At 43.6% G+C, this 24,049-nt stretch overlaps 1 protein-coding gene across 5 annotated transcripts in view; it reads right to left on the bottom strand.

The window, feature by feature from the left end:
* The window catches only part of LOC116471632 (protocadherin gamma-C4), a 151,620-nt gene extending 129,154 nt beyond the window's left edge, over positions 1-22,466 (bottom strand). The window contains exons 1-2 of one of the 5 annotated variants that reach the window (XM_058439942.1): positions 21,034-21,424; positions 18,821-20,175 (exon numbers count right to left, since the gene is read on the bottom strand). In XM_058439942.1, coding sequence (XP_058295925.1) covers positions 18,821-20,175; positions 21,034-21,241 — 1,563 coding nt within the window. In that variant the 5' untranslated portion in view covers positions 21,242-21,424. Of the gene's footprint in view, positions 1-5,454; positions 8,263-10,475; positions 13,230-18,820; positions 21,432-22,404 lie in introns of those variants that run through there. The other 4 variants (XM_058439940.1, XM_032158164.2, XM_058439939.1 and 1 more) reach the window with 4 other exon arrangements.
* Positions 22,467-24,049: the final 1,583 nt, after the last annotated feature.

The raw sequence follows: 24,049 nt of genomic DNA, 5'->3' as shown, positions 1-24,049 counted from the left end.
GCGGGGTACAGCACCCGTGGCGCATTGTCATTGAGGTCGCCCACCAACACGCGCAGGCTCACGTTGGCGCTGAGCGCGGGGAAGCCCTGGTCCCTGGCCTGCAGCGTGAGCTCGAAGGCGCGCAGCTGCTCGTGGTCGAAGGCGCGCTGCGCGAACACCACCCCGCTCTGCGGGCTCACGGACACGTAGGACAACAGCTCCCGTGGCTCCAGGTCACTGGCCAGGATAGAGTAGGAGACGCTGCCGTTGGGTCCCAAATCCGGGTCGGAGGCGCTTACTTGTGCGATAGAGGTGCCAGGTGGGTTGTTCTCAGCCACGTGGACTACATAGGAGGCCTGATGGAAAACAGGTGCATTGTCGTTGATGTCGGAGACGTGCAGGGTGATGCTTGTCCTGGAGGAAAGGGGTGGTTTGCCCTTGTCGGTGGCTATGATTGTGACGTTGTAGTCTGCTGTCTGCTCCCGGTTTAGGGCTCCACCAATCACCAGCTTGTAGTAATTCTTCGAGGTGGATTCTAATTTGAACGGAACTTCTTCCTGAATATAGCATGTCACCATGCCATTTTGCCCAGAATCCTTGTCTCGCACTTTTATGAGGGCTATTACAGTTCCAAGGTCTGAATCCTCTGGAATCTGGTTAGAGAAGGACATGAATGTCACCTCTGGGACATTGTCATTCTCATCAACAATTTCTATTTGAACATTACAGTGAGCTGTGTGTACTCCTCCATCCTTGGCTTCCACGCCCAACACATATCTACTTGTCTCTTCAAAATCCAATGTGCCATTGGTTGTGATGTCGCCCGTATTTGGATTGAGATTGAAGAGGCTGGTACTTATTGGGGAATTGAGGAAGGCATAGGTGATCTCTGCATTAATGCCCTCATCCTGGTCTGTGGCCAGCACCCGCAGCACGGAGGTTCCCCACGGTACGTTTTCTTGGAGGCTAACCCTGTATACCTCCTGGCTAAACACGGGAGCATTATCATTGGCATCGGTGACTCGGATCCAGATATGGGTGGTGCCGCTTAGAGGCGGGTCCCCGCCGTCCATGGCAGTCAGGATTAAGCGATGAGAGCTCTGATGTTCCCTGTCTAGAGGTTTTTCCAGCAGTAATTCCGGATATTTACTTCCATCAGGACTTTCCTTCGTTGACAGAGAGAAGTATTGATTGGGGTTGATGGTGTATAACTTCAGTGAATTGCCTTCCACATCTGCATCTTGCGCAGAATCCAGAGAGAATTTTACCCCGGGTAAGGCTGACTCACAAATTTCTAAGTCAATGCCTTTTGCAACGAAACGTGGTGCATTGTCATTAATATCTTGGATTACAACAACCACGTGGAAAACATTCATTGGGTTTTCAGCGACCGTTTCGAATTCTAGTGCACACACAAGTTTCCTTCCGCAAATCTTCTCTCGATCTATCCTACCGTTCACTAACAAATCCCCGCTCTCCAAACTAACGTTGAAATAATCCTCTGCACTAACCCGCAGTTTTCGAGTTGGCAACTCCCGGACGCTGAGCCCCAGATCCTCGGCAAGTTTCCCCACCCGTGAGCCGTTGGCTAGCTCCTCTGGAATCGTGTATCGGATCTGCTGGGAGATGGCCCCGCAGAACAAAGACAGCAGGAAGGGAAACAGTACCTGACTTTTCATCACTTCGGCTTCTCTGGCTCTCTGCATTTCAGGAACTCTCCGCGGAGCTTCTTTCCTCTGGAATGTTTTCTAAAAAGCAATGGCAGCTCCCTGGACTTCTGTGATCTGAGCTTAGGACTTATTAGTTAGGCGCTCGAGGGTGAACAGGAGCAGCGTCTGTGCTCAGTGCACCGGACAAAGCAGGAAGGCATCCTGCCTGACGCTCCTGCAGAATTGAGAAGCCTTCACTTCCTTTTGGTCGACAGCGGCGCCCAGAGGTTGTCTTGGAAAACTGCACAGTCCCCAGCTATTTATCCTCAAAGCACAACCTCTTGAATCTATGCACCCTGTCTTTAATTTGCTGGAAGGAACCAGATACTCACATTTTCCCCTTTACATTTCAATTTTCTAGTTTGTCATCATCAAATAAGGGTCTTCATCATTTCGTATTCTTTTTTCATTTAAAAAAATTCACAAGGTACACTGCCATTTTTTTCAGTTTTGGGAGCAAAAAAAATCTTCAGTGATTTCACTATATTTACAAACTCTGGCATGACTGCTGTATCCAAATAAGTGAATTGATAATTTTTATTTATTTTTAGTGGACTAAAATACCTACCTTTCTGTAAATTCATCGGAATCAGTTCCCTTATCTAGTATTTTAAATCTCTCCATATATATGTTATCAATTCAGTAATACTTTTCAAAGATAGTTTTTGCAAAAAAGAGGAAATCACAGCCTTATGATTATGTTAATATGTTTCTCTTCTTTATAAAATATAGATAATCTTTCCAGTTAAGTAGGGCAAAGTCTGATATTTTGTTAAAAGGGCCAATTTAGTATTGGGGTACACATACATGCTTTTATGAAGGGGAATCTCATATAATGTACATTTGTTTTATGAAACCAGTGCTTCTTTTTTATATGAATGTATATGAAATACTCTAGGCTGGGTGCAGTGACCTGTGATCCCAGCACTTTGGGAGGCCAAGGTGGGAAGAACACATGAGGTCAGGAGTTTGAGACCAGCCTGTCCAACATGGTGCAAGCCGTCTCTACTAAAAAAATAAAAATTAGCTAGGCATGGTGGCGGGTGCCTGTAACCCCAGCTACTCAGGAGGTTGAGGCAGCAGAATCACTTAACTCAGGAGGCAGAGGTTGCAGTGAGTTGAGATCATGCCACTGAAGTCCATCCTGGGTGACAGAGCAAGAGTCTGTCTCAAAAACATTCTCTATAATGCCAATTCTCAGCTCCAGCTGACTTATACCATTAATGAGCAAAACGAGTTTGACTTGACCACTGGTAAATATTGGAGAGGTATTCAGAGTTCTTAGACACCCAATTTTGGAACTTATTCTGTAGTTCCAGGCTTAGAACCAGTCTTGGTTCAAAGCAAATCCCTTTATTTCAAATGCATTACCAAATGAGATCCAACTCAACAATTTATTCTACTATTTTGCAGTGCTCACCCATACTCATACTCTAGTCGAAACAGCCTGTTATCTGTTTTCTTAAGATACCTTTTCACTTGTTTCCTTGCATCATGCCTTTATACTTTCCATTCCTTTTATTATGAACTTCTCCTCCCTTTCTCTTGTAATGGATTCTTGCCCATTCTTCAACAAAATAAAAATAAATCCATTTTAGTGAAAATGGGATGTCTGAGATCTTCCATTACCTGTACAAGTAGGTGGAATTGTATGGGTTCCATATTCTCAGTGTATTTTCATGACACATATGTAGGCTATGTTTCATATAGAATTCTTAGAAATTCTCTTTGAGCATCCAAATTTCCCCTGACACTAGCTAATTAATTTTTTTTCTCCTTACAGGGAAAGTGATACTGATACTATAAACATTTTTTTTCTAAAAATGATATGTTAAAAGTTACGTGCCTTTTTCTTTTGAGACAGGGTCATGCTATGTTGCCCAAGTAGGTCTCGAAGTCCTAGGCTCAGAAGTCCTCCCCTGGCTATGGGCCTTTTAAATTCTGTGATGTATTTCCATGTTTGAGTGAGAATACACCTTACTCTGCTTACAGCTTTTGTGTTCTGGCCCTGTTGTCTCATACATTTAAATGTGCCTTTTCCTAATATATTGAGGGAGGAATCTGTTCTTTTGTTTGAGTTCTAATAAAACATATTTTGGTCTAATTTTGGATGACTCTCATATGGTTTCATGAGTGAAAATAATTTCATAAATTGCAGAATAAGCCAACAATTTCTGGCTCAAGAAAGTTGTAGAACATGACAAAAGAAGGGACTTCTATTCCATTGTTGGAAGAGATTGTCTGGAAATCTCCCGCAAAGGCTGAGATATATTCCTTTACATGTTTTTAATGTCCTTCTCAAGGGCAAGAAATATCACTCCAAGGCTCATAATAGTTTAGCTAGGTGAACTTTACACCCTCAGGCAAAATGTTGAAATCAATATGAATACACATGTAAGCATATACTTTAGGCATATATGACAGGCACTATAGGTAAAACCATTTGACCAGCCTCTACTTTTTTTTTTTTTTTTTTTGAGATGGAGTCTCTCTCTATTGCCCCGGCTGGAGTGCAGTGGCCCAATTTTGGCTCACTGCAACTTCTGCCTCCTGAGTTTAAGCAATTCTCCTGCCTCAGCTTCCCGAGTAGCTTGGATTACAGGTGCCCACCAGCATGCCTGGCTAATTTTTGTATTTTTAGTAGAGACAGGGTTTCATCATGTTGGCCAGGGTGTTCTTGAACTCCTGACTTCAAGTGATCCACCTGCCTCAGCCTCCCAAAGTGCTGGGATTACAGCATGAGCCACCGCACCCAGCCTCTACATTTTTATTCTCCAATTTTTGTGTTATTGAGATGAAAAGAATAAGACCAGGCATGGTGGCTCATGCCTCTAATTGCAGTACTTTGGGAGGCTGATGTGGGCAGATCACTTGAGCTCAGGAATTTCAGACCAGCCTGGGAAACATAGCAATTGCCCTATCTCTACAAAAACAAAAACAAATTAGCTGGGAGGGTGGCTTGTGCCTGTAGTCTCAGCTACTCAGGAGGCTGAGGTGGGAGGATCACTTGAGTCTGGGAGGTCAAGGCTGCAGTGAGCCGTGATCATGCCACTGCACTCCAGACAGAGTAAGACCCCGTCAAGAAAGAAAGAAAGAAAGAAAGAAAGAAAGAAAGAAAGAAAGAAAGAAAGAAAGAAAGAAAGAAAGAAAGAAAGAAAGAAAGAAAAGAGAAAGAAAGAGAAAAAGAGAGAGAGGAAGGAAGGAGGAAAGAGAGGGAGGAAGGAAGGAGAAAAAAAGAGTGTCATCTGTCTTGGAAGGAGTCAAACATAATTTAATTTCATGGGCACATAAAATATCTTCTATTCATATGTATTTTTACTTGTATGTATCAGGATAAGCTATATAGGTTGGAATGACAAACTCCAAAGCACAGGGATTTAAAATGAAAAAGGCCTATTTATCACAGGTATACAGACCAGTGTTGTGTTTCTGTCATCATAGTTACTCAAGGACCCAGGTAGAAGGAGCAGTCACAATTTCAAATAGTAACTTAGAGATCTGAAAATTCTCACAGTGGCAGATTCCTCTAGGAAGTGACACTTTACTTCCACTCACGATGTATTATTTTTTCCCTAAGCCCACTCAACCATAACCAGACCAGGGAGTGAAGTCCTACTATAGGCCCAGAAAGAAATGGGGACAAATATTTAGTCAAAGGACTAATGACAACCTCATGGCTTTATTTCTCAAATACATATGTGTTAAAGCTTTATAATAACCACATTCTCATACCTGTTCTTCATAATATTCAAAGAAATAAACTCACCTGAAGTAGGTTGGAATCTCCTTTCATTTCAAGTAAATCCTGAGTTATCAGAAGAGGTTCGCTTTTCTCACAGCTCTCCTGGCTGATGAGCGTGTCCGCATAGTTGGGTTGGGGGAAAATCAGGTGGCTCTTCCGCGAGTCCGCAGTGAGGGAGACCTCGTGGGAATAGGTCTGCAGGAAAGCCCGAACCCCGTCCACGCCCACAAAGTGCGAACCGGGCATGCTCGCCAAGCCGCCTCCCGAAGCCTGTAGCAGGCGTGACTTGTGCCAGCGCCTCAGCCTGAGCGCCAGCAGCACGATGACGAAGGCCAGGAAGACGCAGGAGACCGCGGCCACCGCCACCACCAGGTACAGAGTGAGGTCTGAATCGTTGGGTTTGGCGGAGGGCTCGAGGCTGCCCAGATCGGCCAGGATGTCGGGGATCCTGTCTGCCACGGCCACGGTGAGCGTGACAGTGGCGGAGAGAGGGGGCTGGCCGTGGTCCTGGACGGCCACCACGAGGCTCTGCTTGAGCGAGTCTCTGTCCAGCAGGGCTCGCGCCGTGCGCACCTCACCCGTGTGCAGACCCACGGAGAAGAGTCCCGGCTCGCTGGCCTTGAGCAGGCGGTAGGACAGCCAGGCGTTCTGGCCCGAGTCTCTGTCCACCGCCACCACCTTGGTCACTAGGTAGCCGGGCTCTGCGGAGCAGGGCGCCAGCTCCACGCCAGTGGAACCGTCTGTGGGGAGGGCGGGGTACAGGATCTCGGGCGCGTTGTCGTTCTGATCCAGCACGAACAGGTTCAGCGACACGTTGCTGCTGAGTGGAGGGTTCCCGCTGTCGCTGGCTGTCACCAGTAGCTTCAAGTCTCTAAATTGCTCGTAGTCGAAGGATCGCAGCGCGTATAGGACGCCAGTGTTGGAGTTGATGGAGACGTAGGAGGACAGGGGCGCCCCCTGGAGGGTATCCTCGGTCAATGCATAAGTGATGCGGGCGTTGTTGTTGCTATCTGGGTCCTGGGCGGTCACTGAGAAGATAGAGGCTCCTCTGGGGTTGTTTTCTGGAATGTAGGCGGAGTAGGATAAATGAGGGAAGGTGGGTGGGTTGTCATTGATGTCAGTCACATGCAGGGTGATGTGAGTTTCTGTGGACAGTGGCGGGCTTCCCGCATCTGAGGCTCTCACACTAATGTTATATTCTGATATTTGTTCGCGGTCCAGGGAGGCGGCCGTCACTAAGCAGTAATACTGATCTATTGATTTTTCTAACTTAAATGGCAGATTTCCCAGGACAAAAACTTCAACCTGCCCATTCAGCCCAGAATCTCGGTCATGCACGTCGATAAGAGCAATTTCTCTTCCAACGGTGCCCTCTTCTGGGACTGAGCCTGTGAGTGACGTGATTGTAATTTCTGGAGCATTGTCATTCACATCCAGAACCGTGACTAGAATCTTGGCTCTTGAAAGAAGACCTGGTCCATCCTGTGCTTCAATTTTAATTTCATAGAACATGGCATCCTCATAATCTAGACTTTTTAATATTGATACTTCTCCACTCACTGAGTTAAGATGGAAAATCTCAGCGATTTTCCCAGGCATTTTATCTAGAATATAAGACACTTGAGCGTTGAATCCCTCATCAGGGTCAGTGGCATTCACCGTGAGCAGCCGGGTACCCACAGGCACGTTCTCCCAAACACTTACACGGTACTCAGGCTGAGTAAACATTGGTGGGTTGTCATTTGCATCCAGGACTATCACTTGGATGTGCAAGTTGCCAGAGTGGACAGGGTCTCCACCATCAGAGGCAACCAGGACAAGCCGGTGAATTTCTTTTTTCTCACGGTCCAGGGCCCGCTCCAGCACCAGCTCTGGATACTTGGCCCCCTCAGACACGCTATTCACAGCTAGGGAGAAGTAGTCACTGGGGCCAAGCTTGTAGTTCTGCAGGGAGTTCATGCCTACATCTGGATCAAAAGCAGTTTTAAGTGGAAATCGGGTTCCAGGAACCGTTAGTTCACCAATTTTTATTTCCAATTCTTCTGTTGGGAAATTGGGAGCATTATCATTAATATCTTTAATTTCTATTTCTACTTCAAAAAGTTTCAATTTATCCTCAACCAGGATGTTAAATTTTACCAGACACAGCGGGATCTGAGCGCAGAGCTCCTCCCGGTCTATCCTCTCCGCGGTGACCAAGCTGCCGCTTCGCGGATTTAGAGAGAAAAGCTGCATCCTACCTCTGGAGATGATGCGGACTCCGCGCTCCGCCAGCTCCCGGGGCTCTAGCCCCAGGTTGTTAGCGATGTTACCCACGAAGGAACCTTTATCTAGCTCTTCAGACACCGAGTAGCGGATCTGACCGGAACCTGTTTGGCACAGCGTCCCCAGGAGCGCGCACAGCAGGGCCAGTCCTCTGCCATTTCGGAAACTCAGGCAATTGGTCATTTCCTTTTCGGTGAATCGCTTTCTCTGAATTCGGTTCCAGTTTCCCACGACGGACTCCAGTCTTATTTTCTCAAGAAACGAAGTCTTTTACGGGCCTAATCCACAGGTCAAACAGCTGGTTGACTAAGAGGTGAGGTTGGCAGCCGCCCCGGATCTTCTGAGTCTGATTTGCTGGTTCTTTGCATTTTAGGAGCGAGGAAATGGTGGACTAGTTCTCAGCTGCGTTCTCCTTCTTGAGTGGTAAACAGCGACACTAAGAGGCCTAACCGTTTACTGCATCCTCTCAGACAAACACAGATTATTATTTTTGAATTATCCAAGACCGGAAATCCTTCTTGTCAGAGATAAGAAGACTAGTGTTGATTGAACATGATTGAATTGATATATGTTAAACAGTGTGACCTCAAGTTATCTTTCTTGGGAATCCATGCGCTAACCTTAATGCCACCAATATTGCTTCAAACATAGTGGAGTTAACTGTTTTGAATTGTTCGGTTTAAGAAACACACAGTAACAAAGAACTGGCCCTAAGGACCAACACAACTATTAAAAGACGTGACCACCACTTGTTCTTCCACCACTGAACCTTGATAATGTGTTTATTGTTATACTTACTACATTTATCAGGGTTATTTGATAAGATATTCACCTTCTCTTTCACCTTTCCCTCTCTATACTCTTAACTCTCTAAGAGCTGAGACAAGGAAAAAAAGAAAAGAAACACACAGAAATATCAGCCACATTTATACATTATATTTCTTTAAGTATGTTCTTGGTGACCTGATAACTTAGTTTCGATATTTGTTGTTATTTAATATCATTAAACAAACACATAATTAGGTGTCAGACAATATGTTTGGGGATTTAAGGTGAACAATATAGACACAGTAGCTTCCTTCACAGAGATTATAAGGATATAAAGACAAACAGGGAATTGCAGTGTACTGAGATAATTACCATAATGGGAGAAGCCAAGGGGGTTAGGGGGGCCTTCAATTGGGCCTTTAATGTTAGCAAAGGCTTTCCCAGGAAGCATGAGAGGAGTGGATCAGTGAAAAGGCCTGGATGTGGGAAAGAACAGCATGACAATGCCTAGATGTGAGAGAGAAATCACAGACCTTCAGGGTACTGAAAGAAGTTTGCTTTGTTTAAATCTAGACTGTAAGGATGTTTTTTCAAAACCCACAACTGAAACTAGTAGAAATAAGCTTTTATGTTCCAGAATCTCTTTCCCCATAAGTTTCCAAGCACAGAAATATAAATACAATATATTTGTCATTTCAATCATGATGAATTACATATCTATGCATAAGGCATTTATTCTTGTGTAGTTACTACACACACTAAAATAACTTTGCTTTAATTTTCCTGTTTGTACTTCATTATTCACTTACAAGTAAAGATATTATGACATATTATTCCACAGTGAGTTCCAATTTTACTCATAGAGAATTATGTAATAGTAACCAAAACAACACGTTGTCTCAGAAAATTTTTTCTTTATCAAATGCAACAGAAAGAATCACAGCACTTTGAGAGATACGGTATCACTCAACAAAAGGCTCAATTAGTACATGATAATTTCCAAATAAAAATAAAAAATGATGCCAGTTACATAGATTATTAGTGTGCTTATTATTCTCTCTTATTAAATACATAACCAACATACTAAAAGCCAACATAGGAAGAGGAATGGGAAAAGAAAATTGATCAGAGGGGCACTGGGATTGGGTGAGGGATTGGGAACATTTCTAGCAGCTGCTGTGAGTAGAAACCTTGAGAAGAGAGATGTATAAAGAAGATGGTTCTGGGCAATTGTATGATATGAATCTTTTGTATCTTTTCTTTAAGCAAAACTATATTGAGGATATATATTATTTTAAAGATTAAAAGGCAGTATGGTTCCCACGTATGAGAAAGATAAAAAAAGGGAGAAGTCTGTTTATTACTACTCTACAGCTTTATTATAGAGCAGATGATAAGTCAGTGACTTCTTCAAGAAGCATATAGCTTAGAGGCTAAAGTGATTTTTTAAACTAAGCCAAAATAATATGACATACCTTCCTGAAACACTGTAAGGAATGTATATTTCTAAATTTCCATATTTTTAACAGGGAAGGACATGCAAGTTAAGGAAAACAATTTTGCTGCCAAACTGAAACAAATATATTAAGACTGAATGAGAAAGAACTAGCCAACTAAGATGTCTCACTGTTCATATACAGATTCAAATATAAAGTAAGAGTCATAATTTAAAAGAAGAAAGGACTTGAGTAAACATAAACTCCAATCTTTATATTTTTAACAAAGAAAAAATTGTTGATCCGAGTGGATGAGATGATTTGCTCAGGGATGGAGAAGAAAGTATCAGAAACCAGACACCCTAGTTACTAATGCAGTGCTCTTTGGATAATCTTATGTATTAACTCCTTGTTTACATTCATTGCACAACGATTCTCATGTCTCTTCTTCCTCTTACAGCCTGTGAACACTAAGACCTACCAAGAAATAATTCACCAAGACTCACTTCCTAAAACTTGACCCTACCCTCACGGAAATATGGGGAACAAAATAGATATAGTAAACAAGTAAGTGAATTACTTCAGCAAACTAGCTAGTACGTATGTTGTGAAAAGATAGATTACCTGAGAAAACGTTTCTTCTCTTTCATCTTCGGGTAGAGATTGAGGTGCTGATAAAAAATCCTTTTTCTCACAGCTCTCCTGGCTGATGAGCGTGTCAGCATAGTTGGGCTGGGGGAAGATCAGGTGACTCTTCCGCGAGTCCGCAACGAGGGAGACCTCGTGGGAATAGGTCTGCAGGAAAGCCCGAACGCCGTCCACGCCCACAAAGTGCGAGCTCTGCATGCCTGTCAAGCTGCCTCCTGAAGCCTGCAGCAGGCGTGACTTGTGCCAGCACCGCAGCCTGTGCACCAGCAACATGATGACGAAGGCCAGGAAGACGCAGGAGACCACGGCCACCGCTACCACCAGGTACAGAGTGAGGTCTGAATCGTCGGGCTTGGCTAAGGGCTCGAGTTTGCCCAGGTCGCCCAGGATGTCGGGGATCCTGTCGGCCACGGCCACGGTGAGCGTGACAGTGGCGGAGAGAGGGGGCTGGCCGTGGTCCTGGACGGCCACCACGAGGCTCGGCTTGAGCGCGTCTCTGTCCAGCAGGGCTCGCGCCGTGCGCACCTCGCCCGTGTGCAGACCCACCGAGAAGAGTCCCGGCTCGCTGGCCTTGAGCAGGTGGTAGGACAGCCAGGCGTTCTGGCCCGAGTCTCTGTCCACCGCCACCACCTTGGTCACCAGGTAGCTGGGCTCTGCGGAGCGGGGCGCCAGCTCCACGCCAGTGGAACCGTCTGTGGGGAAGGCGGGGTACAAGATCTCGGGCGGATTGTCGTTCTGGTCCAGCACGAACAGGCTTAATGATACATTGCTACTGAGTGGAGGGTTCCCGCTGTCCCGCGCTATCACCCACAGTTGCAAGTCTCGCAATTGCTCGTAATCAAAGGAGCGCAGTGCATAGAGTACTCCAGTGTCGGAGTTGATAGAGATGTAAGAGGATAAGGGTGCCCCGTGAACAGTGTCCTCCGCGAAAGAGTAAGTTACATGAGCATTGTCGTTGCTGTCGGGGTCATGGGCCGTCACTGAGAAGATAGAGGCTCCTCTGGGGTTGTTTTCGGGAATGTAGGTGGAATAGGATGTGCGGGAGAAGGCGGGCGCGTTGTCGTTGATGTCTGCCACCTGGAGCAAAATGTGAGCATCCGTGGACAGGGAGGGGTTCCCTCCATCTTTAGCGATTAGAGTGATGTTGTAAAAGGAAAACTGTTCCCTGTCAAGGGCTCTGGTTGTAACCAGTCGGTAGTAATTGTCTACTGACTTTTCTAACTTAAAAGGAAGATTCTCCGGGAGTGAACAGGTGGTGAATGCGTTCTGCCCAGAGTCTCTATCATGTACATTAAAAAGCCCAATTATGGTTCCTGGAGGAGAGTCTTCAGAAACTGAGCTAGTAGCAGATGTCATGTAAAATTCTGGGGCATTGTCATTCACGTCCAGAACCGTGACGATAACCTTCGTTCTGGTTAGAAGGCCCGGACCATCCTGAGCTTCAATGTCAATTTCATGGAATGTAGCATCCTCATAATCTAGATCTTTTATGATTGTCAGATCTCCAGATGTTGACTTAAGCTCAAATACCTCTGAGGTTTCTCCAGGGCTTTTCTCTAGAAAATATGCCACTTGAGCGTTGTAGCCCTCATCTGCGTCAGTGGCGGTCACCGTGAGTATCCGGGTGCCCACGGGCGTATTCTCTGGAACGCTTATGCGGTACTCGGGCTGTGTAAAAACAGGCGCGTTGTCGTTCACATCCAGGACCTTCACGCAGATGCGGGAGGTGCCAGATAGCACTGGGTCACCCCCATCAGAAGCCACGAGAAGGAGGTGGTGTACAGCCTCTTCCTCGCGGTCCAGAGCGCGCTCCAGCACCAGTTCTGGGTACTTGTTCCCGTCAGCTCCGCTTCGCACGTCCAGGGAGAAGTGGTCATTTGGGTTGAGTGCGTACTTCTGAAGGGCGTTCTCACCTACGTCTGCATCATGAGCATTCTTAAGAGGAATCCGGAATCCTGGCGTAGTGGTTTCACTGATTTTTAGCTCCAGTTCCTCTACTCCAAAGCGAGGGGCATTATCGTTAATATCTGTTATTTCCACATCTACTGAATAAATAGTCAATTTATCCTCCAGCAGAATGTTAAAATTCAACAGACAGGGTGCGCTCTGAGCGCAGAGCTCCTCCCGGTCTATCCTGTTCGCAGTGACCAAGCTGCCGCTTCGCGGGTTCAGAGCAAAGAGCTGGGTCCTACCTCGGGAGACGATGCGGACTCCCTGCTCTGCCAGTGCCAGGGGCTCCAAACCCAAGTCCTTGGCGATGTTGCCTACGAAGGAGCCTCTGTCGATCTCTTCCCGCACAGAATAGCGAATCTGCCCGGCCCTGGCCTCCCACAGGGTCGCCAAAAGGAAGCACAGCAGGACCAGCTTTCTGCAGTGTGGCAACTTCTGCAGAGCCGCCATTTCCCGCCTGTCGCAGTTTTCTCCGAGTCAACTTCCAGCATCCAGTGCGGATTCCAATCTTTATTCCTCAGGGTGTGAGATGACCAGCATTCACGGGACCCACGTCCCTATGGAGAGAACTGGTGGGCTGTTCGACTGAATTTCTCTGGTGTCCTGAAGCTTTAGGGCCAAACCTCCAGCCCCTTGTGCTGTGGGAGCCGTATTGCTGGATTGGATGTCTCGCTGCCTTTTACTCCTTAGGTGGTCAACAGCGACGCTCAGAGGCCTAAATAATTTCTGCACCTGCTCGGGAAAATCTAAGTTCTTGTTTGTTTGCCTCTGTTGACTTTCAAGGTGCTTTAAAGAATCTTACAGCTCTAAGATACCCTAGAATTAGATCTTTCAAAACAGGAACCTTTTTATCAGGATTAATAAGAATGGTGTAAATGAACATGACCTTGATAATAGTTGCTAGGAAAGTATTATTGACTGCTCAAGGCATTAATCAATGCCACCACTGCCCTTGCTCCAAACATCTTCCATCTCTTATTGTATAATCAGAAGCAGTAAGATCAATTAAGAAACGTTAGCTACGTTTTCTTCTAAGGTTATATATTTTGAACTTTTGTGGTTGATAGCTTAGCATTTACCTTCAAAATCTGCCTTTAAATTATTGAATCATCAGACAATTGGGTATATGTGCCTCCCACTTTGCATGATTGCGGCTGGAGATAGAAATGGTGAACATGATAAACACAGGCCCTGGTCTCAAGCGTGAAGGTTGGAGGAGGACATAATAAAGTAAAGAGAGTGTAATAGAGTATGGTAACTGCTGTGATATGAGGTAAGAAACACTGGGTGATGGAGGAATACCTAGAAAGGGTATCCAGTCTAGGTTTGGGGTCAGAAAAGTCTTTTTGAGGGCATGATTGAAGCTGAATCCTAAAAAGTAGGATTGAATCAAGAAAAAGGCTGAAGAAGTGTCCTAGAACCTCTGAACAAATGCTTGAAGGTAAGAGACAGCATGGAACATTACAGAAACAGAAAGCAGGTCTATTTGATAAAGCTAGAGCCGGAAGGGGTTTTTCACCACATTAGGAATCAGTCACTCAAAATTGTTTGAAGTTGTCAAGTTCTTTTTCTGATATTCATTTTCCAAGGGTGTAAAATACAATGCAGTGGATGTCTTCTTACTCCTGTTTCATCTTTACCATTTTGACCATTGTCAAGCATACAATTCTGTGACATTAAGTACATTCAAATTACATTCTGGTGTGACCATTACCACCATCCACCTCCAGAACTTTTTCATCGTCCCCAACTGAAACTCTGTACTTATTAAATAGCAATTCCCCATTGCCTTTCGCCCAGTCCCTGGCAACTACCATTCTACCTTTTTTCTCTATGAATTTGACTAATCTAGGAACTTCATATATGAGGAATCATACAGTATTTGTCATTTTATGACAGGTTTATTTCACTTGACATCATGTCTTTGAAGTTCGTCCATATTGTAACGTGTAACAGAATTCTCTTCCTTTTTAAGGCTGAATAATAGCCCATTGTATGTGTGAACCACTTTTTATTTACCCATTCATCTGTCAATGGACACTTGGGTTACTTCCACTTTTCAGCTATTGTGACTAATGCTGCCATAAACATATGTGTACAAATATCTGTTGAAGTCCCTACTTCTACTTCTTTTGGGTAACAACCAGAGTGGAATTGCTGGATTATATGGTAATTCTATGTTTAAATTTTTGAGGAATCACCATACCATTTTCCACAGCAGTTGTATCATTTTATATTCACCAGCAATGCACAAGAATTCCAATTTCTCCATATTCTTGTTAACACTTCTTTTCTTTTATGACAGCAATTCTAATGAATGTGGAGTAGTATCTCATTATGGTTTTGATTTGCATTTCCCTAATGACTAGTGATGTTGAACATCTTTTCATATGGTGTTAGCCATTTGTATATCAAGTCTATTGATATATTGAAATGTCTATTCAAGTCCTTTGCTCATTTTAACATCCAATTGTTTGGGATTCTTTGTTGTTGAGTTGGAGTTCTTTATTCTGGTTATCCATTCTTAGATATATGATTTGGAAATATTTTCTCTCATTCTGTGGGCTGCCTTTTCACTCTATTGATATTGTTCTTTGCTGCACATAGTTTTTAACTGTGATAAAGTCCAGTATACCATTTTTTTCTTTTGTTGCTTGTGCTTTTGGTGGCATATCCAAGAAATCATTGCCAAAAATCAATGTTATGAAGGTTTCCTCTTGTTTTCTTCTAAGAGTTGTATAGTTTTAGTTCTTAAACATAACAACTAAAAGGGTTTTATTGCTTCTGAATATTGCTTCTTTGATCCATTTTGAATTAATTTTTGTATGTGGTATAAGTGGAATTGCCCATTTCTGATGACACTTTAATCTGTTTGCCTTTTGGCTCCTTCCTTGTTGAAATTTTCTCATTTTTACTTTCATCCATTCTTCTTAGAAGACTGAAGAAAAATGTGTTGGAAATAATTGATACCAACTCACAATGTTTTCTTGTAGAGCTACTATGCTATATTTTGATTTTGTTTTTTATTTTTATTTTTGTGTTTGTGTTTTTTTGTTTGTTTGTTTGTTTTATAGAGATTGGGTCTTGTTATACTGCCCCGGCTGGATTCAAACTCCTGGGCTCAAGCAATCCTACTGCCTCAGCCTACTCAGTACCTGGGATTATAGGTGTGCCATTGTGCCTGGCTCTCTTACATGAATCCTAACGTTAGACTTGACAGAATTTTCATTTTCTCCCCACTGGTTTTATTACATTTGTTGTCTGCTTTCATTACTTCATCCTCAGAATTCTTCCATGGTTGCATTTCAAAAATGTATCTCTTTGTTATTTTTTCCATCATTTTATTTTAGTATATACTCATTATATGTTTTTTATCTTACTTCTTGAATGGCAAGCTAAATTCATGTATTTTAAATAATTTTGTTGCTTTTAAAAAAATTATTGCATTTGTCTATAAACTTACTCCTAATTTGTTTTAGCTGCATCTCACAATTTTTAATAAAGAATATTTAAGTCCTTTTTTTCTGAGTAGTTTTCATTGTCATTGTGATTTTTGAAATCCAAGAGTTATTTAAGGGTGTAGATGTAAATATCCAAACTTTTTCCCCTTTTCTATTTTTAAATGTTTGCTTTGTGATTTAAGTATGTGTTGTAAGGCAAGTATATTATTGGTACTTTGAAATTTGCTGAACCCTTTTTTGTAATGAGTAGGTAATAAACTTGTAGATTGTCTGCTCAAGGATGACTATTCCATATTTGTTGTGTGTAGAACGGATCTATTAGAATCCTAATAGATCAAGCTTATAATTATGTTGTTCAAATCTTCTTTATGTTAACTAACTTTCTTCCTGCAGGGTCTATTATTTCTTATGGAATTATGTTAAAATATTCTGGTATTTTCTAAGCTATATTTTTCGGTAATAGAAGCTCATATGTTTATATCCTTTTGATCATCTGTTCTTTTTACAACTATAATCAGTTCATTGTTTAAAATCACAATTTGTGTTTGTTACCTTAAATATGACTTTGTTGTTACATTAATATTAACATGACTGCTTTCTTTTGTGTGTGTGTACATATATATTTAGTTTCACTGTTTCAGTGTATTTTTAAGCATGTGTATTATTAGAATATGGATTTTAAAAATCAACCAGTTTTGTAATATTTGTCCTTTAATAGGTAAATGTAGCTCACTTGTATATACACGGAAAAAAATTATGATTATAAGAGCTGAGAAAGTCCAGAACTGAGATATCTTAGTTATCAATTGAGAGTATACTCTTGGTACCAAGCAAAAAATAAAAATAAAAATGCAACAGACACACAGCAAGAATGAGAGAAAGTCTTCAATAGTTATCAGAGAGAAAACAGAGATTACCTTAAAAAATAACAGTGTGTTGATGGAAAGTTTCTCACTAGCAACAATAAATTCTATGAGACAAGTGTGTTTTGAAATTTTGGTTTGTATATTTATTTTTAGTGGAAGAGCTCTGTTTGTTTTTAGTTTTAGTTTGTTTTTTTCTCTTCTACACTATATCCCTCTCTCCTTCCCTCCTGGGTTCAGTGCTCGTTTATAATGGTTTTGAAATAGTTTCTATCTGACCTGACGTCCCAGGCCATAAATAGGTCTCTTAATGACGCTTTAATGATGCACAGCAGTGATATTCTGGATACCACAGCTCACATATGAGATACTTGGTGTTCGCTGTCTCTATCCAGCATCTGTGTCTGTCTCTCTCTCTTGGTCTACACAGCTTACGAAGAAAGCCATAACCACCGGAATTGGGAGGCAGCTTTTATTATTATATTTATTTATTTATTTATTTAACAGGGTGTGGCTCTGCCGCCCAGGCTGGAGTGCGGTGGCGCGATCGCGGTTCGCTGAAGCCGTGACTTCCTGGGCTCAAGGGATCCTCCCACGTCAGCACCTGCCCCGCCCTGCCCCGCCCCTCCCCGCCCCGCCCCGCCCCGCGTAGCTGGGACTACAGTCGCAGGCCACCGTGTCCGGCTTGTCTTGAACTCCAGGGCTCCAAGGATCTTTCCGCCTCAGCCTCTCAAATCGTTGGAAATACAGACGTGAGCCACTGCACCCAGCTAGGCAGCATGTTAATGCATCTTTCTTTTCCTTTTTAACCAGCTGAAGGGTCTCATTGCTTATTTTGGATTCAGGCAGTAAGCCTGGTCCAGATATTTATCTAGTCTGAAGAACTTCTGTCCCTATTACATTGCTGGAGGCAGTTTCCTAACCTTCAATTTCTGCTTTTAAGTCCAAGACTATAACTCACATGGCTTTAGACCAGCTCACCACTTTGCTTTTGCTTTCCTCTTATATTTTATGTATCTCTGTATTTTATTGGAGCAGAGTAAATACATCAAAGCATGAACTTACTCTCCGACCATACTGTTTTTTTCTTCTGAAAAGTTAACACACATTAAAATAGGATATATACTTGATTTTTGTTAGTTGATTTCATTACAGGTATAATGTATAAGTCAGGAGGCTTCAAAGCTATTTCTCAAGTTGCATGATAAATTTTCTGTTGTTCATAAATTACTTAAATAGATGTATTCTTTAGTACAGGCACCACAGCTCACACCTGTAATATCAGCACTTTGGGAGGCTGAGGTGGGAGGATCGCTTGAGCCCAGGAGGTAGTGGCTGCAGTGAGCCATGATCATGCCACTGCACTCCAGCAAGACCCCATCTCAAAACCAAAAAAATCTGATAATAAAGATAGAATAAAGGGCTAAAATATTCAACAATAATTTAAAATTGCAGTTTATATAGATCTCTATAATCTTATATGAACACAACTAAAAATACTACTTTAGACAATCTTCACCTCTTCAAATGTCCCCAAATAAAATATCACAGTGTCCTGACAGATGACATCTACATTAAATTCAGGAGTAGATTAGCAGGTACTTATAACAAGAAAATTTGAAAATAGTGTTAGTCATTTAAATACTGGTGAGCCTTTTCTAATCAAACCCTTTAGCCCAGAGGCAAGTAAGAAAATGTTAGAAGCTAGATCGCCCTGTTTCTAATGCAGTGCTCTTTCCAGAGAAGGCATCTCACGCATACCTTCAACCCAACCACCTACATTATGATCACAGTCTCCTTTTCAATGCAAGAACAATTATAAATATACCTGCATATGAACGTGTAGACTCACTTAATTGTGATTTTGCAGGACTCGTAATAAAAAGCTACAAAGATACATGGGTTAGAAGAACTATCTGTAGTAAAGAGTGAACGCAAGTAAGTTAAATCAAGAATTATTTTTCTCTAGATAGCTTATACATTCATCACAAAAGTTTACCTGAGAAAATGGTTCCTTTTTGTCTTCTAGTAAAGACTGGGGTGCTGATAGAAAATCCTTTTTCTCACAGCTCTCCTGGCTGATGAGCGTGTCCGCATAGTTGGGCTGGGGGAAAATCAGGTGGCTCTTCCGCGAGTCCGCAGTGAGGGAGACCTCATGGGAATAGGTCTGCAGGAAAGCCCGAACCCCGTCCACGCCCACAAAGTGCGAACCGGGAATGCTCGCCAAGCCGCCTCCCGAAGCCTGTAGCAGGCGTGACTTGTGCCAGCGCCGCAGCCTGTGCGCCATCAACATGATGACGAAGGCCAGGAAGACGCAGGAGACCGCGGCCACTGCCACTACCAGGTACAGAGTGAGGTCCGAATCGTTGGGTTTGGCAGAGGGCTCGAGGCTGCCCAGGTCGCCCAGGATGTCGGGGATCCTGTCGGCCACGGCCACAGTGAGCGTGACAGTGGCGGAGAGAGGGGGCTGGCCGTGGTCCTGGACGGCCACCACGAGGCTCTGCTTGAGCGAGTCTCTGTCCAGCAGGGCTCGCGCTGTGCGCACCTCGCCTGTGTGCAGCCCCACCGCGAAAAGCCCCGGCTCGCTGGCCTTGAGCAGGCGGTAGGACAGCCAGGCGTTCTGGCCCGAGTCTCTGTCCACCGCCACCACCTTGGTCACCAGGTAGCCAGGCTCTGCGGAGCGGGGCGCCAGCTCCACGCCGGTGGAACCATCTGTGGGGAGGGCCGGGTACAGGATCTCGGGCGGGTTGTCGTTCTGGTCCAGCACGAATAGGCTGAGTGACACGTTGCTGCTGAGGGGCGGATCCCCACTGTCCCGCGCCATCACTTTCAGTTGCAAGTCCCGGAACTGCTCATAGTCGAAGGATCGCAGCGCGTATAGGACGCCAGTGTCGGAGTTGATGGAGAGGTAGGCAGATAGGGGTGCCCCCTGGATAGTGTCCTCTATTAGGGAGTAAGTGATTTGTGCATTCTCATTGCTGTCCAAGTCGTGGGCCCTCACAGAGAAGATGGAGGCTCCTCTGGGGTTGTTTTCGGGAATGTAGGCAGAGTAGGAGTCCTGATGGAAGACTGGGGAGTTGTCATTGATATCTGTCACTAGCAGTGAAATGTGAGTTTCAGTAGATAGAGCTGGAGTTCCTTGGTCTGTTGCTGTTACTGTGATGTTGTACCCAGAGATAAGTTCTCTGTCCAGTATTCTTTCAGTCACTAAACGGTAATAATTATCAACTAACTTTTCCAATTTAAAGGGTAAACTTCCAGGAATGAAACATGTGGTGTAGCCATTGTCTCCTGAGTCTTGGTCATGCACACTGATAAGGGCAATTATGGTCCCAGGAGGAAAGTTTTCTGGAACTGCAGTGGTGACAGAGGTGATGGTCACTTCTGGGGCATTATCATTTACATCCAAAACTTTGACCAGTACCTTAGTTTTAGCCATGAGCCCCGCACCATCCTGGGCTTGAACTTCCATTGAATAAGTTTTGTATTCTTCGAAATCTAGTGGTTCTTTATTTGATATTTCTCCTGTGTAGGAATCTAAATGAAATATTTGGGCCACTCTGTGGTCTACATTGTGAAAGGAGTACGTTACTTCCCCATTGGCTCCCTCATCAGGGTCAGTGGCATTTACCATGAGCAGCTGAGTACCCAGCGGCACGTTTTCGGGGACATTTATATGGTATTGTGCCTGAGTAAATGCTGGAGGATTGTCATTTGCATCCACCACCTGAATGTAAATTCTGAGGGTCCCTGAACGGACTGGTTCACCCCCATCAGAAGCTGTGAGGATGAGGTGGTGGACAGTTTCTTCTTCTCTGTCTAAGGGAGTCTGTAGCACCATCTCTGGATGTTGGGGCCCATCGGCTCCCTGTTGCACATCCAGGGAGAAATGAGGGTTAGAGCTGAGTTGGTAGCTCTGGAGTGAGTTCACACCCACATCAAAGTCTTGCCCAAAAGGCAATGAGATTCTGGTACCTGGAGTGGTTATTTCATTCATTTTAAACTCCAGTTCCTCTAACTGAAATTGGGGAGTGTTGTCATTAATATCAATTATTTCTACTTCAACAGGAAAAAGCTTCATTTTATCCTCAACAAGGATATTAAAACTCACGAGACACGGCATGCTCTGAGCGCAGAGCTCCTCCCGGTCTATCCTGCCCGCGGTGATCAAGCTGCCACTTCTAGGATTCAGAGCGAAAAGCGGCATCCTACCTCTGGAGACGATGCGGACTCCGCGATCTGCCAGCTCCTGGGGTTGTAGCCCTAGGTCCTTGGCGATGTTGCCCACGAAGGAACCTTTGTCTGTCTCTTCCGGCACTGAGTAGTGAATATTCCCAGCCCCAGCTTCCAACAGCAGCTCCAGAGAAAGACACAGAAGCATCAGCCTGCTGCAGCCAGTCAGCTTTTTCTGAATCTTCATGGCTCTCTCACTTCGTAGTTTTCTTCCAGTCCAGTACCAAGGGTATCCTTTCTGCTTTTCTGAGCTGAAATTAACCCAATTTTCAGGAGAATTCTGAGTGGAGAGTCATCCAGAAGTAGGATTTAGGCAGTCTTGGACAGTCTGTTTTCAATCTGGCGGTTATGGAGGTTCTAAGAGGCACAAGAGCTTTTTTCTTTTTTTTTTTTTCCCTCCTCCTGACGTGTATGTACTGCCTGTATCTACCAGATTAGTGAACAGCGGCGCCCACAGTCCTAACCAGTTACTGCATTCCTAGCAAATACTTAAAACCTTCTCATTAACTTGATATTTTCTTAAGTTTTAGTCTATTGTCAAGGAAATCATTCTACAATATATGTATGAAAAGGAGAAACTATATGTTCACTTCTTTAAATGTGCCTAAATGTCACCAAATTGAAATATACAGGAGAATCCCAGTATTCTCATGTTATCTGCTTTCCTTGTTTGCTATTCAGGGAATGATAGTAAAAACCTAACATCACAATGAGGACAAAATCATCTCTCCACTTTTTCTGTAGTAAAGCTTGACCACTTGGTAATTTCCCAGGCCACATAGAGCAGCTCCCCTTTGACTGGAGGATGAAAAGTATTAGAGGGAAAAATAATCTTTTAGAATATAAGCTAGACTTTAAAAAATCATACCATCCCATTTCCTTCCCATTATGATTTGAATATTTATCAGAAACCTTGGGATTTTGAAGAGCATGGTTTAACCCTATCCTTATTTTTCCTATTTTTTTGAAGTGTCTTTGCATTATGTATGTTTTTAAAAATTCTTAAGATTCACCAAAGGCAATATGTTTTGAAAAAAATAAAACTGGGCTCTTGGAATTTCATTGAAAAGTCACTTGAATATATAATTTAGATTTCAAATTTCAGAGACAAAGTCTATGATATTATTCTTCACAGCTGAAAAGAAAAATGGTCTTATCTTTATTTTTAGATAGGCTCTTATAATATGTATTCCCCTATAATCGCAATTAATATTTTCTCCAAGAGAAGTTGGTTTTCTCTTAACAGCATTTTTTAACCAGTTAAGATGAGGATGTGGCCTTCTTTTTTTAATCACTGCACTATTAGCAAAAGGTCACTAATTAAAATGTCTCAGGCTTAGAGTGACTTACTTATCTTTACCCCAAAGTTAGAGAAGCATGCTATCTGTACTCCAGAGTCTGATAGTTTCAGGAACAAATTCGGCCAGCCAACCCATGGACACCATGACTGAGAAAAGTTAAAAATGAGGAAAGAAAGAAAACAATGAAAGGTCTCAAGAATAGTTTTTGGAAAGAGAACTTTAGTTCTTAACTAAATCTACAGTTTCTCAGCTTCTAAGACAAGTATATGAAGCCAAAAAGCAGAAATTTAAAGGTGCAATAAATCACCTTCAATATTGCAAGGAAGTAACTCTTTAACAGAATGTAACTTTTCAGAATACACATTAATAGGCACAAACTTTTCCCCAAAGAAATTGTGAGCTAACGAGGCAAATTAAAATATACATAAGAACTAGTCAGTACACCTGTAGAGCTCCCTACTCTCAGCCCCCAAAAACACGCAGGAGTGATTTATAAAAGGATGATAAGTATAAAATAGAAATGTTAAAATATCACACAAATACACTTGAATCAAATGCAACATTTAAAGCTGCATTGCTGGCCACGCACAGTGGCTCACACCTGCAATCCCAGCACTTTGGGAGGCCAAGGTGGGCAGATCACTTGAGGTCAGGAGTTTGAGACCAGCTTGGTCAACATAGTGAACCCCATTTCTACAAAAACAAAAATAAAACAAAGCTTCATTGCTGGCACTGCAGAGAATACCTGGTTGAAAGCTGTTTCCTGAGTTAAAGAAATTAAGGTTTTAAAAATATCTAAAACCACACATACGTTGTAGGAACAGGGCAAATTTCCTTCCTTTAAGTTGGAGACAACTCCATATCTGGGCTTGGATCAGAGATCCGGCTGAAAACAGCCCCAGGCAATGGGGCTATAGGGGGCATGGCAGGTTCAGAGAGATGACCAGAGTCACACTGAGGAGAAACAGCATAGAGATCAAGGCAACAGCCATCGCCAGCTGTTGGGTGCTGTCTGCTGTCTGCTGCCTGCTGTTGGGTGCTGGGCGATTGCTGAGGTCTGGCAGCAACTCCTGCAAACTGTGAGCAGCAATCAGGTGGTTTCAGTGTGATGATTCACCATTGACAACGGTGACCAACAAACCTTGGCAGGTTGCATCTCTGTTACCCACAGTAACACAGCACGCATCTAGCTCGTGCACATCCCTAGTTTGAAGAGCCACATTAGCTGGCCTGAAGCACATGATAGGACAGTCAGCCTTTGTGCCCCAGCTGGTGTCCACTTTGGTGATGGGATAGCTGGGTTGCATTGCGAGTGGTGCAGCATCAAAGAGGGCCCCACTTGGCTGCAATTCCTGGCATAGTGTCCTTGCATTTTTGCAATGGTCATCCACCATCACATGCAAGTTCAGCATGACACTGAGCAAGTTGAACCCTGGTCACTGGCCTGCAGAGTCAGCTCAAAGATAGTCTGCATGGACACCATAGCACACTGCACTTACCGACATGTAGAATGATAGTGCCCACAGTGGCAGGTCACTGGTCAAGAAGAAACAGGAGGCATATGGGACCCTAAGTCAGGGTGGGAAATGCTAAAGTATGTGATGGAGGTGCTGGGCAGTATTCCCAGTCACCCAAAAGAAATAGGAGGCTTGTTGAAGAATGAGCATTTTTGTGGATGCAGATGGTATGCAGGG

Source organism: Hylobates moloch, unplaced genomic scaffold (genome assembly GCF_009828535.3).
Source record: "Hylobates moloch isolate HMO894 unplaced genomic scaffold, HMol_V3 SCAFFOLD_6, whole genome shotgun sequence".
NCBI lineage: Eukaryota > Metazoa > Chordata > Mammalia > Primates > Hylobatidae > Hylobates > Hylobates moloch.
This window is presented reverse-complemented; position numbering and strand designations above follow the sequence as displayed.